This window comes from Pangasianodon hypophthalmus, chromosome 11 (assembly GCF_027358585.1).
Source record: "Pangasianodon hypophthalmus isolate fPanHyp1 chromosome 11, fPanHyp1.pri, whole genome shotgun sequence".
Lineage (NCBI taxonomy): Eukaryota > Metazoa > Chordata > Actinopteri > Siluriformes > Pangasiidae > Pangasianodon > Pangasianodon hypophthalmus.
The window spans coordinates 4,944,221-4,957,745 of NC_069720.1; the positions used below are offsets into that span (position 1 = coordinate 4,944,221).

At 40.2% G+C, this 13,525-nt stretch overlaps 1 protein-coding gene across 12 annotated transcripts in view; it reads right to left on the reverse strand.

Moving 5' to 3' along the window:
- myo9aa (myosin IXAa) overlaps nucleotides 1-13,525 on the reverse strand; it is a 113,120-nt gene that overhangs the window by 2,347 nt on the left and 97,248 nt on the right. For 6 of the 12 annotated variants that reach the window (XM_034308991.2, XM_034308996.2, XM_034308995.2 and 3 more), the window contains 21 exons: nucleotides 11,991-12,304; nucleotides 10,176-11,627; nucleotides 9,986-10,085; nucleotides 9,554-9,751; nucleotides 7,749-7,855; nucleotides 7,510-7,640; nucleotides 7,212-7,420; nucleotides 6,989-7,105; nucleotides 5,919-6,107; nucleotides 5,546-5,593; nucleotides 5,323-5,434; nucleotides 4,962-5,023; nucleotides 4,192-4,384; nucleotides 3,951-4,079; nucleotides 3,709-3,814; nucleotides 3,326-3,457; nucleotides 2,980-3,103; nucleotides 2,790-2,843; nucleotides 2,456-2,473; nucleotides 1,050-1,252; nucleotides 830-972 (listed from right to left, as the gene is read on the reverse strand). In XM_034308991.2, coding sequence (XP_034164882.2) covers nucleotides 830-972; nucleotides 1,050-1,252; nucleotides 2,456-2,473; nucleotides 2,790-2,843; nucleotides 2,980-3,103; nucleotides 3,326-3,457; nucleotides 3,709-3,814; nucleotides 3,951-4,079; nucleotides 4,192-4,384; nucleotides 4,962-5,023; nucleotides 5,323-5,434; nucleotides 5,546-5,593; nucleotides 5,919-6,107; nucleotides 6,989-7,105; nucleotides 7,212-7,420; nucleotides 7,510-7,640; nucleotides 7,749-7,855; nucleotides 9,554-9,751; nucleotides 9,986-10,085; nucleotides 10,176-11,627; nucleotides 11,991-12,304 — 4,141 coding nt within the window. The remainder of the gene's footprint in view (nucleotides 1-829; nucleotides 973-1,049; nucleotides 1,253-2,455; nucleotides 2,474-2,789; nucleotides 2,844-2,979; nucleotides 3,104-3,325; nucleotides 3,458-3,708; nucleotides 3,815-3,950; nucleotides 4,080-4,191; nucleotides 4,385-4,961; nucleotides 5,024-5,322; nucleotides 5,435-5,545; nucleotides 5,594-5,918; nucleotides 6,108-6,988; nucleotides 7,106-7,211; nucleotides 7,421-7,509; nucleotides 7,641-7,748; nucleotides 7,856-9,553; nucleotides 9,752-9,985; nucleotides 10,086-10,175; nucleotides 11,628-11,990; nucleotides 12,305-13,525) is intronic. The other 6 variants (XM_053238311.1, XM_034308993.2, XM_053238310.1 and 3 more) reach the window with 4 other exon arrangements.

Consider the following 13,525-nt stretch of genomic DNA (forward strand, 5'->3'; position numbering starts at 1 on the left):
ACACTGTTAACAACTTACACACCGATTTATTTAGACACAATACAATATACTGTACTGTGCAAAAGTCTTAGGCACTCTGTTTTTTTAGTACAAACTTTGTTCTACATTTTTATTTTATGACTTCTACATTATGGAGTCAGTACAAAAACATTTTAGATTTCCAAACACTAGTTTTCCAGCACAAAATTAAATGTTAGAGAAAAATGTTTGAATGTCAGTAAAGAAAGCAGCATTTTACATAAGAGACACTTTTCAGACAAAAAAAAAAACATAATGAAGGCTGCTGAGTTTTACTGCAAACATAAGAAGCAAGTGTGACAGTCAGAGTCTCCAGAAGAACTGTGGCTGCTTCTGCAAGATGTTCAGTAAAACTTACAGCTCATTTCCTCATAAAACTGCACACATTGTACCTGAGACTGCTTTTAAAAAAAAAAAAAAAAAAGGTAGAGTCGTCACACCACATATTGACTTTGTTTCATTTATTACTGTTTACTGCTCTTTATAGTATTTTTTTTAATTTAGAAACATTTATTTTAATTATTTCTGAAGGCATCTTTGCTCTACAGCATTTCTTTGCATGTGCAAGACTTTGCACAGTACTGTATATAATTATATATAAATATATAATTAAAAATCATATGACTATAAATGATGCCATAAATGACATTTATTTAGAGCTGTTTTCATGTTTCATAGGAAGCATGATTTCTGTTCAGAAAAATACACACATTTCACACGGTTTCCACCAACCACCAACGAAATGTGAAAAGTCTTTTTAGTACAAAAATATAAGGACCAAGGGATTTAAAAAACACATACTGAAACATACCTGAGAAATCAGAGATGGCACCTTCAGAGTCTATGTTCAGGTTCTCGGAGCTGTCAGCAGTCCCTATAGACGCCTCAGACTCCAAGGTCTCGTCGTCAGATGCTCGAGGCTCCAGGGACAGTATCTCGTACGTCAGCTCCTCTCTACAGACACAGAAACATTTCACATTTTCAAATATACCATTTAAACAATTATCATATCCTCTCGACTGCACACTCACTTCTCTTTCTGCAGATTCTCGATCTGTTCGGTCAGCACTCTTTCTTCTTGCTGCATGGCGACATGCTGCTGCTCCGTCACCTCGGCGTCTCTCATGTTGTCCTCGTCTCCGCTCTCCTCCATAATCTCGGGGGCAGAGGGAGAGCGAGGACTCACCGGAGGAGATGGTGAGTGATAGTCAAGCTTACGTGGTCGCCCCTTACCCTGGTGAGCACAAAACACACTCTTGTTAGTTGTCTAGGAGGTATTCAGTCATCTGAGTCATTTCAAGTGTCTAGTAGCAGTAAGTGTAGGTCGCTGAAATTGTGGTTTCAGATTTTTTTTTTTTTTTTTACTGTACTGCACTATCTATGAGGAATATAAGTACATGATTAATGAATCCCAGAGATTAATTCGAATATATGAGTAAAAAATAACATTAACACAATTCTCCACTTATCCCGAATGTAGTTGATTGGCCAAGAGCTACAAAGCTAATGTAAGTATCAAGCAATGGAAATCTCTCTCACCCAATAATCCCAAATCTTTATATTCTAGCTTACAAATACAAATAAACCCTTCACTTTTGACATTTTCTACTATATATAGTTCTGAAAACGATATATATTCTGAAATATGTTTCTCTTTTGCACAAGTTCTAGTTTTTTAAATCCTGTATATCCCTAATAGTGAAAAGTGACAAAATTACATTTGAAGGTTTCATTCTGACTATTCTGACTGCAGTGAAGGAGCATCACGGACATTTTGAGAGCTGATACCTGATTACAGAACTGATTTGGTTCATGTCCGTTTCAGTACCCAACAACTTAATCAAATAGTGATATTCACATAGCTAGCAACGTGTTCGACGTCTTTAGGCAGACTGCCACTGCATTTGTTAAACTGGCTCCTCACCCAACATGATCTTTGCAAAAAGGCTATACAAGAAAAAAGGTCAATAAAAACCTTTTCACACTTTCTGTCTGGTGCAACGTATTTATTTATTTTTAAAGTAGAGCTATGAAAGTATGTTATAAGCAGAAAATAGTCATTTTCATAGTCCATCACAAAGTACAAGTTCAAAGATGGTTGTTCATATTTATAGGTCAGGTTAAGTCACACTATGTCCTATATCACATAACAAAAGAACACATTTTATATGAACATATTTTTAATTTTCGTTTCTCGTTAGCTATATTAGTCAACTAGCTCCAGGAAACTAAAACTAAAATGTCAGACAGGCAAAAACAGGCAAAATGTTCTGGCCAATATTTTTTTTTTTTAACTTTTTGGTAAGCGAAAATGTGTATAATTTTAGCTTTTTTTTTCCCCTACTGAGCTATTAAAGTTTTGTTTTTTTTAATGTGTCACTGAAAGCACTCGCACATTGTGACTACAGAACACAAACATGCACACATTTTAGGTTACCTTTCTTGCTGCACTGGACTGCATGTTGTCAGATTAAAAAAAGGAAAAGGAGACCAGTGTAAAACATTAGCTAATAAAATAAAGTAAATAAAGCACTCAACAGGACAGAGAACAATAAGATGAAGCAGGCCTAGGGACGAATGCCCACCCGTGAAGTGAATACATTGCCGCTACGTGACTGTGTGAAAAGTGCCAGTGGAAGTGATCTGACTGAGTGGGACACAGATGCACTGAAGTGGTGTGATGGTGACAGAGAGACCACACAGTGCTGGGACTTGACCAATGAGTTGTGCTACAGGATGGCTAGTGTGAGGCATACAGAGTGAGTACGTACCACCGCTGCACTGCGGGTTATGCTCATAAACCTAACCGCAATTACTACGGGCTTCTGGATTAGAGAGCAGAGGGGATATGAGAGAATGGGGTTAGAGGGACATGACAGAGCAAATTCAGGGTTAAAATGTAGATGTGCGTTGGAGTGTTGGGTCACATGGTGCCATCTGCTGTGTTTCTCTTTTACTCACCATAGACCTGCGAATGAGCGTCAGACGGCTCTTTGCTTTACTCTCAGCAAACTCCAGTGTGTTGATGTCCTTTAGCCGGGCTTTGTACTTGTTCATCTGCTCGCAAATGATCAGTTCTACACATCTGTAATACACACACACACGATAATTGCATTCGGAATATGTTTCAATGATAGTGACATAATTTATAAAACAAGCAATATGGCTGAAAAGTATATCGGAGTTTGCTGTACATGTAAACAGTTCACTCAGAAATATGCAGTTGGATAAAGGAGTAGTGAAACAATAGAGTTCAGCAAACAAATCTGCTAGCGCTAATGAGAGCCAGTAGAATGTCATAACATACGCTGTGGTTTTGCTGATGTCCTGAACACTCTGCAGGGGGTCAATCGTGTCGGGGCACCGCAAGATACAGGGAGCAAAGACAATAGCCAGTGCGTTGGCGGACATCCGGTTGGTCTCTTCTTGCTGAGCAATCCTGTAATATACCCATGAACTGATGTGAAGGTTCATAAACTGTACATGTGCATACGCTGGATTTTCATAAACTGTAAATGTTCATATGCTGGCTGTCCTTACACTGCACATGTGCATATGCTGGACGTTCATAAACTGCACATGTTCATGCGCTGGGCGTTTGTAAACTGTACCTGTTCATACACGGATGTTCATAAACTGCTGTGATGATGCTATGAATTTACACGAGAACAGGATTAAGGAGTCTCTCACCTGACCAAGTGGAAGATGAGCCTTTCCAGCGTGTTCAGGTGAGTTCTGCTGAGCTGATCGATAACAGAGTACACCCCTCGTACCACCTCCTTTTTGTCTTGAAGGCCTGAGCAAAGGTACAAACATTCATTCTTGTGCTGCCTACTAGAACTATGCGTGGGACGTTTTTTAATTTTTTATTTATTTATTTTTTTTTAAATTCAACTCATCTGTTCAACTCATCTGCCAGCCTAATCACTTACCCATGGCTCTTAAAAATTCCTCATACAGTTCAAAGGTCATAAGGGGATTGGGCAAATCACGCAGCCACTGCTTGAAAACGCTGGCGATGACATGGATGTTGTAGTCGTCCAAGTTTGTACTGCTCACATCTGTACAACAACAGTGAAAAGATAAAACAGACCATGTTATTCATTAGGAATGATAGTGATCACTGCTGGCTGATTCTGATGATTGCTCGGTTCTCTTGTTTAAGTACCCTACCTGTGTCTAGACCCTGTTTCAGTTCCTTGATTTTATTGGCGGAGCCAGATTTCCTGTAGATGCCTTCTGTGTAGAGGCCATGCATCTCGATATAGTTAATGAGTTTCTCTACTACCAGAGGTACCGAGCGGTCATCGTGGGTCAAACGGGAGACATCCACACCAAACTGCCTTGATGATAGCTCAGGATCATACTACCCATACACACACACACACACACACGTGTAGCATTCAACAATTAAAACATAAAAAGTACAGAAAAATCCACCCTGAACAACTTGGATATTAATCTTTTTAAATTAACAACTGTGCAAGATTTCTTTTGTAATGACATGTTGGTCTATTTTCACTTTGGCTAATGGTTTCCTACATTACCCACAATGCCATCTGACTACCTCCTGATAGTGGTCTCTACTTAAAGAAAACGATTCAGTGCGCTTTAGTCCTTTAGTCCGATCAGCTTCCTCACTTCCTCATCTGTATAGATCAGCTTCCAAAGCTTCAACTTTCAAGCTAATAGCGCCCTCAGTGGCATCATGCTCGTCATGCTGTAGATCCTTTACTAGCCAAGCAGAGTCTCTGTTATAACTCAGCGCAACTGTGTCAGGCAGCTACTGCCCTCTTTGAGTCCAAATCTTGCTGTGCCCAATAATTATATAATTCAATATAAATATATGTAATGTGTTTCAGGGTGGCGTTTTCCTTTAGGTCTTATGACAGAACAATCTCTATGACAGTCCAAGTAACAAATTAAACGTGATAATTCCTTACCTTCTTGCTACACTTGCTGATTGTCTTCAGACAGCATTTTCTGTGGCAAGCATATCGGCACACTACAGACGAAACAGACATATTAATGAGTCTCATATTTCACCTAAAATCATGTCTCATGTACATCTCAAACAAAGGTCACACAGTGTAGGAAGCAGCTCTTAAGCTGAAGCCAGCATTGCTTTACATGCACCAACACATCCTGTGTGACAAAACCAGACTATTCAGAAACTGGCCAGAAAGGCCTTACAGAAGACATGAGCTTGGCTGTAAACAATTTTATTTTATTATTAGTGATTATAGTGAACTGGGGTCATGGCAGTGTTAGTGAGGAGTCTCGAGGCAGAGGATACAAACTCACATTTGCAAACACACGCTCTGTCCATCATCCAGATGAGGGAAGAGCAATACTCGCAGTAGGTTGGGATGCTGTACTGAGTGGACTTGAAGATGTGGCCATTATGTTCCTCTACCTGTTAAAATAAAAAAAATAAATAAGAGGTGAGCAAAAAATTAAAACATAACATTTTCTGTTTAATAGTTTACTGAGAAGCCAGTAATGTACAGGCTGTGATCATACTCACAATGTCAGTGTCCTTCTTCCTCCTCTTCTTTCGATCTGGCTTGATGACCTGGAATCAATTCAAAATCTTTTCTTTATAACATTTAATTATAAATATGATTGCAATGACTAGTCAATAAAATTGATAAAATTTGACAATAATAATAGGCAACAAATATTATATTACACAAGTAGTGAAGCTATCTGAATCAATTAGCTTAAAGGAGGTTAAAGTATTTTTTGTAGATAGGCTACATCATTTTTTTAATGTGATTAGTCAGAATTGTAGTAGTGTTAGCTGATTGAAATGCTGTAAAGAAATATCTTTATATAAATATTTTTTGGTATTATTTCTAAAATAATCGATTAATTGGACTCGTGACAATGAGCAGTACCTTGTTCATGCTGCTGTCCAGCGGCTTGTACTCAGTCATGAACTCATCTAAGAACACTTTGAAGGTGTTCACCCAAACTCGAACAGGCGACTCGCTCCAGTCTCTCTGCTCCTGACGCATGGTCTTCTCCAAGATCTGCTCGAACAGTGCGTGCAGGTCTTTATAGCGGATACTCTTCCCATCATCCATCTGCACAAAACAATGAACCAAAGAGATCAGGCACAGAAACCAACACTGGCCTAAAAGATGTATACTGGTTAGGTAAGGAAACTCTAGAATTATTAGCACCCTTTGAAAGAATGGGCAAAAAATTATTTTATTGTATAAACCTTGCACATAATGATTTACATTTTCCACTCTGAAAATTGGAGAGACTACTCATCATTCCAAGTAATTTCTCTCAAAACGCAAGTCACCATGGCTAATTTACATCAGCCTGAAAAGTGTTACAAGACAACCTTATGTTAACAAAAATCTACAATTACATCCAAAGGTTTGTATACCCTTAGGACAAAACAAAATGTGTTAAAAAATCTACAACTGAGTGCAGAATTTGTGTACCATAAGGAAACAAAAAGAAATACAAGATATTTAATGTGTTGAGTTTTAAAGATGTTCCTTCATTACAAGAAAGAAAAATGGCCAAATAGTGCAAGTTATAAATAATGAGAAAATCAAAATGATGGCTGGTTGCACTTCCCCTTTTTACGGGGGATGCAAACTTTTGCACTTCAGTGTATATCACCTGACTAAGGTGTCAAGTCAACTTGACCTCAAACCTATCATTTTAAATGTTTATATAATTTTAATGTCAGTTATTAGGAAGAGTTTATGCACAATATCCTTAAGTGGTATGGACATTCTGTAACATTTTGTTAAATTGCATATGAACTGTTTATTTAATTAATCTTGGATTTATGGCAACGGACATATGCAAGTTCTTTGCACTGAAATTTGACAGCTGCATCATTGTGTAATCGAGTAAGAAGAGAAAAGTGGCACAAATGTGATAGATCTTACTTAAACACAGTATGATTCACTGCTTAACAGAGGCGTGTTAAATTACTCACGGCCAAAGCGGTGGAATAGGAGTCGAAAATGTTCATGCGGAATTCCTTCAGTGCCTTTTTAAACACAACATCCACCATTGTGTCTTTCTTACTGTCCTCAGTGTCTAGATCACCAATCTGTGAAACATTAGGTACTTAGTATTAATTCTGTATTTTCTACAATGAGTTTGAGTAACTTTAATTCAAGAAAGAGTCTGTAGACTAGTGCTAACTATAGCAGTACCTTCTTCATGAGGAACTCGTTCATACTCCTGTAGTCATTGGCGCATGTGAGGATCTGCAGTGCGTCGTTCTGCCACTGGGCGGGCTCTAGAGCCACGCTGCTGATCTTCACGCTGCGGCGCCGCTTCATTTTGGGCGAGGGCTCCTTGTTCTCCTTGAACTCTGGCAGGGAGCTGAAGTCAGGGCTGTGAGGAGGGGACAAGCACTCCCCTGCACACACACCAAAAAATTCTTTAAGACAGGAATCTATATATTAAAAACTTTTTTGAAATGTAACATTTAAATTACCATCATCTCACCTTCAGCCATGAGGAGTGCGGTATCAGGATAGTCCCCGTCTAGAGACTCACCGGTATACATCAGTCTATCTCTGGATGATTTCTTCTCTCCCTGCTTTGTCTTTCCCCAGAACCGCATCTTGCCCCGAACCCTGAGCGCAAAAAAAAAAAAAAAGAAAAACAAAAAAAAACAACGTTCATTTTGATACTTGCACAGGAAAATAGCTGTTTAAAAAAATAAGAGAAGCTCAGATTTTGACCTTCCATCTCCGTGTGAAATCTTTCTCAGGGAGTCACTCTTGCCAAGGTCCCCAGAAGACATAACTTTATACATCAACCGCTTTTGCTCTTCATTGGATGTGGACGGCTGAGAAATGACAAAGCAGTTCGTTTAAACAGATAAGAGAGTGTTGTTATTTGCAATTTTGGGCCATGCTAAAAAGTCTTGCAATAAATATCATAAATGTTATTTTATCATAAATACATTAACTCTTCTCATACAATATTGTACATGGTGGAATTCAATCCTATTTCAACAAACGTTCCTTTACCACTATAATTAACAGATCATCACTATCTTTTATTAATATACAGTACTAACACACAGACCTATCTAACAACCAAATCTCTATCTACTGCATCTGTAGTGTATGTATGATTACCACAGACAGGAATTTCAACGTGTCTAAGGACAGCTGCTAATTCAGTTAATAAATGTTTAAATACATGACCACATAATGCAAAATCAAAACTCATAGGATGAGACATAAGACAAAGTCTTATCAATGCTGTTCTTAAGTACTTTTAGCTTATAATGAAGTAAAAAGCAATTCTGGATACTGGAAATGGAGGAATGTCCATGTTAACTGTATTGATTAGATTTAGAGCTTCATATACAAATAGCTTTGAGTAAAAATTGTAGGAACGCATTCTACAAGAACAGATTTCAGTGACATCTAAAATCAGCGAAGCAAAGATGACTGCTGCCCCCTTACACAGAAATGTAGACTGGATGTAGGGATTCAAAAACGCACTGATTTTTTTTCCTTCCTGATCAGAAGTAATGTACAACCAAAGTAATGAACGAGCTAACAAAGTAATGAACTATCTAACAAACTAAATATCTAAATAACTATCTAACAAACCATCTAACAAAGTAATAATCAATTGTGCTTAGAACTGTCAGCAAGTTTGGAATAAACTGGTCTTTTCTGTCTTGTAATAAATAACCTACATACACCACAGAAGAGATTCAAACATTTACGGCATTTGGCAGATGCCCTTATCCAGAGCGACTTAAAACATTGGCGTATTCTGTTACACACAACATAAACAATGAACACACAAAGAACTTACATAAATACAATGAGAGAAACATTTGCTACAAAAAGTGCAAGAGCAATGTAAGACAAGATACAAGATAAGAGGTGAGAGGCTATGATTATATCTACAGGGTAAAGAAAGGGCAGAGGAGACACCAGAGACGTCCTGCTCCTGGCGCTTAAAGGAAACTACCGGTGAAGACAAAGAAAGAGCCGGTGCCTAAAGAGCATGCAGTGATCATTATTCTGGGTGCTGAGACAATGAGAACCTCTGGACAACGCAGATCGTAGGCAACGCAGTGCTACAATGACTGTTACTGTCTAATCTAGTGCAATAATCAGAATGCGAAGCATAGTGTGGGTTAAAACGTGGAACGTGTTTTTAAAGTCAGAAGCAGAAACACACTTGGTTTTATCCACATCTGTGTTGCTGAGATTTACAACAAAAAAAGGAGTTTCAGTGTCTGGAGAACTAATAAATGATGTGAGAAAACATTTGGTTTGACAGCCATATTAATGCAGATAATGTAAAAATAAAAATTCTGCCATCACAGATGAGGATGCTTTTCAAGACATGTTTCCCAGATTACAGTAAACACCATGAAAGCCACAGTGCTGCAGCTCTTTAAGTGGTGAGTACAGAGGTCTATGAGATTCTGCAGGTTAGCTGTAGAGAGAAACCACGCTGTCAGGTCTGGCACCGTAAGAGGGCCTGTTTTGGGAAGCGTGGACCGTTTAATTACCATTTCAGAGTCACTGTGACATGCGTCTAGTGTCCCCCCCTCTGAGTCCTGCTTGGGGAGGGGTGGGCCAAGAGACAGAGGGGTCTCCTCATACTCTTCCTCCTCTGACTCCCCCTCCCCTGGAGGATTTGAACCGCGGGTCAGGAAGTCTGAGCGTGTCCGCGCCATGCGGGCTTTTTTATGGCCTGGTCTGGCAACCTGATCAACCAAACAATAACAACACAAGTAAAAAATGCTCCTGTGACAACCCCACTGTGCAAGCAGGTGCTCCTGTGATCCAAGATGGTCTCTCCTTAACAGTTCTTACATTACATACAAAAGTACAAAGGTGAGTAATAATAATACAAATTCCTGAGGATTTGAAAGGCTATGCCAAGCTGATGGTGTCAAATGTAACATTCATTTGCTTATGATTTATTTTTTTCCCCTCACCTCACGACCTTTCAGAGGCTTCAAGGATTTGATATCTGAGGTTCTGGCCTCCTTCTGAACTCCCGCCAACTTCCCTCTACCGGTAAATTCCTTTTCAAACCTGCAACACAGTCAGTCATTAAGTTTCTGCTAAATTAGTTTCTACCATTTCGGAAGGCCAGCATGTTATTTAAGAGAGTCCAACACTTACTTTGAGAAGGAAACCTTGTCCTTGGGTGAGAAAAAAATATCTCCATGTCGCTCAGTCATGTTAATGTTGACACTTGAGGTAGGTGGTTTCTTACGGGCTTCTTTGGCAGCACCTTCTTGAGAGTCTAAGGTGAGTTTTGGGGACCATCCATCTGACACATTCTGTATGTCCTTTGGTCTTTCTCCTGTTTTGGATGGCGTACCCTGTTTGTCTTGGGTTGGTAGCGAGGAGATGAGATCGGGCTCTGGCTGTGCTATAGGAGGACTTCTGTCTGTGGCCTTTCCGCATCTTTCTTGCCTACTTTGCTCAATCCTCTGCAGGGCCTCGCCTCTCTGCTTCTCAAACATCTCTCTCTCAAACTGGGCAAAGTGCTTGCGTTGTTTCTCCAGGATCTCTGTCTGCTGCCGGATCTGCTCCATCATCTCCTTCTCATTCTGCTGCTGCTGGTGCTTCTGCCGCTCCTGTTTGGCCTCATTGAGCTTCTCGAGCCTTTCCAGCATGGACCGGGTGGTGATTTCACCCTGCGCCAGGCTGGGAGGCTCACTGGTCTGAGCAGAACTGTCTCTCACTTCTGGGGGCTTCAAATCTGTGGCATCAAGCAAGGTTTCCTTCTGCATGCTAATCACAACCACTACTGGTCTGCGGGAAGACTTTACTGGCTTTTCTGGACTCTGTGAGGTGGACAAATCTATACTGGACTTTGCAAATATAGAGCTGCTCTCTACTGGAGGAATGTAGAAAGTAGGAAGAGAGTTCTCCAGTTTGGGCAAAGCAGGAAGCTTGTCTGGTTCATCTTTGGGACTGTTAGATAGAACAGCAGGTGCATGAGGTTCAGGAGGAAATGTAAGCTTGGGGCTGCTGGGAAGAACTTCATGCTGGGGTGGTACTGAAAATGAAGAGTTAAGGTCTCCAGCCTCATCAGATGGCACTTTTTCTTTAGCATAGTCATCCATACTAACCAGCTCAAAGCTTCCTTTAGAGCTTTGGCTATCTGGAGTGCCTTGAGGCGAGAGGGCACCATCATTGGCAAACTCCACTGACCAGCGCCTGTCCTCAGAAGGAGATGTTCCTCCGGTGGCACGCACCTTAAGCAGCTCCAGGCTAAACTTGGCCTGCTCTAACTCCCGGATACGCCGGCTCTCCCTCTTGGCCCGTGTTTTCAGGTTGGGGTCGTCAAATGGGCGTGGTCTCTCTCTGATCACCACTTGAGCTTGCAGTTGTGCATCTGCCTCTTCTCCTTGCATCTGTTTATCCTTCTGATGCAGCTCCTCCTGAGGAGCCTCGACCTCACAGAGGCGCTGGAAGCTCCTCTCCCGCTCCTCGTAAGAACGGTCCTCCCACATGCTCACATCCAGACCCATGATTTTCAGTTTTCCTTCCTCTGGAGATGGGCTTGTTTGTCCATTCAGCAGCTGCATGTCCTTCAACTTCTGCTCTCTCAGTTCTCGGAACCTATATATTTGAAAGATACCAAAAAGACTGCTGACAGCTCCTGATGATGTTACACTCAAAAAATTATACTTACCCTATTGAAAAAAAACATGGATGAAATTCAGAAAATACATATTTACCCAACTGAAACAGGACAAAAACAACTTTACACTTCTCCCAACAAACTGCTCCTGCTTATTCCTGGAGTGTTTATGTAAATCAGGAGATTTCTGCTTGGCTGACTACCAGTAAGATCTGGGCATGAACAAGCTTAAACCATGGATTGGACTGATCCAGGATATTTTATCCTGTTTTTATCCTGTATTATTAAGCAACATGCCTAAACACAGCCACTCTCTCTCTGTAGTAAGGGATGTCACTTACCTCTGCCTTGCCAAATAGCCTCGACATGCTACTTGGAAGAGAATGATGATGTTGCGTTGGTGGATATACTGCTCTCTGGCCTTGTAGCATCTCCAGGCAGCCTGGATCACGACAGCAGCTTGAACGCGTCTATAGCAGCACAGTCTCCAGTTCCTTTGGATTACCAGTGCTGCTTCCTTCCATAGCAGGAATCTGCGGCGCTCTTGGAAACCTCTCCAAGCTGACTGAATGCAGATTGCCGCTCCCTGTCTGACATTATTGTCATACTTCAGCTGCTCATTTCTTTGCTTGGCCTGGCAGCTCCGCCACCAGTTCTGTACATAAGAGAAGTACAGTCTGTGAGGTCTGGTGAGTGAAACTGTGCAGCAAGTCTTAGGCTGCTTTCAAATATACAGCGCTTAGTCCATTTGAATCGAGCCCCGGTGCAGTTTGTTTAAGCAGGCGAGAATACAAATCACATTCAGCGATGGACCAAAATAACAGCTCTGCGACCGTCTGAGTGAGGTGGTCTCATTCCAGTTCCAAGTGAACTCTAGACTAATTCAATTGCAGAGGGAAGGTATTTCAACTCTGAATCAGCCTGACTGCAGGAAGTGAACCAAATATGCCATGTGTTTTGGGTTTCGGGCTGCATTTTTCTGTAGATGCGAGCTGAGATGCGCAAACTAAGCCGAAGCACTGTAGAAATGCGACATGTTCTGGATGTTTGGACAGACGAGCCAAAAGAGAAAATAAAATGGTGGATGCAAAATAATATGTCAGACTATTTCTTTACTTATCCAGTAATTTATGTAGTGCCGACCCCATGTTCTCCATGCTCAGGTGATTTTTCTGATTTCAAAGATTTGTCAATTACCGTATTTCTGACCAATGAATGAATGTTTTATGAAGATATTTCAGCCCTATACGCCCCTCTGCTAACATTTTTTTTGCTTTTTGGTTCACTTAATTTTGTGCAGTGTGAAACAAAACAAAACCAAGTAACCAAAAAAAAAAAAAGACATAAATTTACACTCAGGCTCCTCAAACAGGCTAATTGATGTGAACGCACCATTTCATTGGAGTTGCACAAACATCTGGTTATATAATTATTATTATTTATAGAAAGATATTATAGATATCATATTTGTGTTTAAATAAATCTCCTCAGGCATTCTTCCAGCAGTTTGTTAGAGACTGTAATTTTAAAAAAGAAATTGAATTAAATGCATTAGTGTCTGAATGAAATATGAGTGAAATGTTTAAAATGATTTGATTTCTCAAAGGATTGACATTATAACATCACTCTGAAAAGGTTTTCATTGCCAGTACAATATTTACATTTCCATAGATCTTTTCCCGACTTTAGATTGCTACACTGAACTTGTTTATTTTTGTTCCATCAAGCAAAGCTGCACCACATGTTCTCTTAAATGAGCTAATGAGGTACTGAGCTACTGAAAAGCTAAACAGCACAGAGTTACCAAAAATGTTTTTTCGGTATTACGCAGACACAAAGAGCCAATGAATCAGTCAGCCAAATTCCTGAATAAACA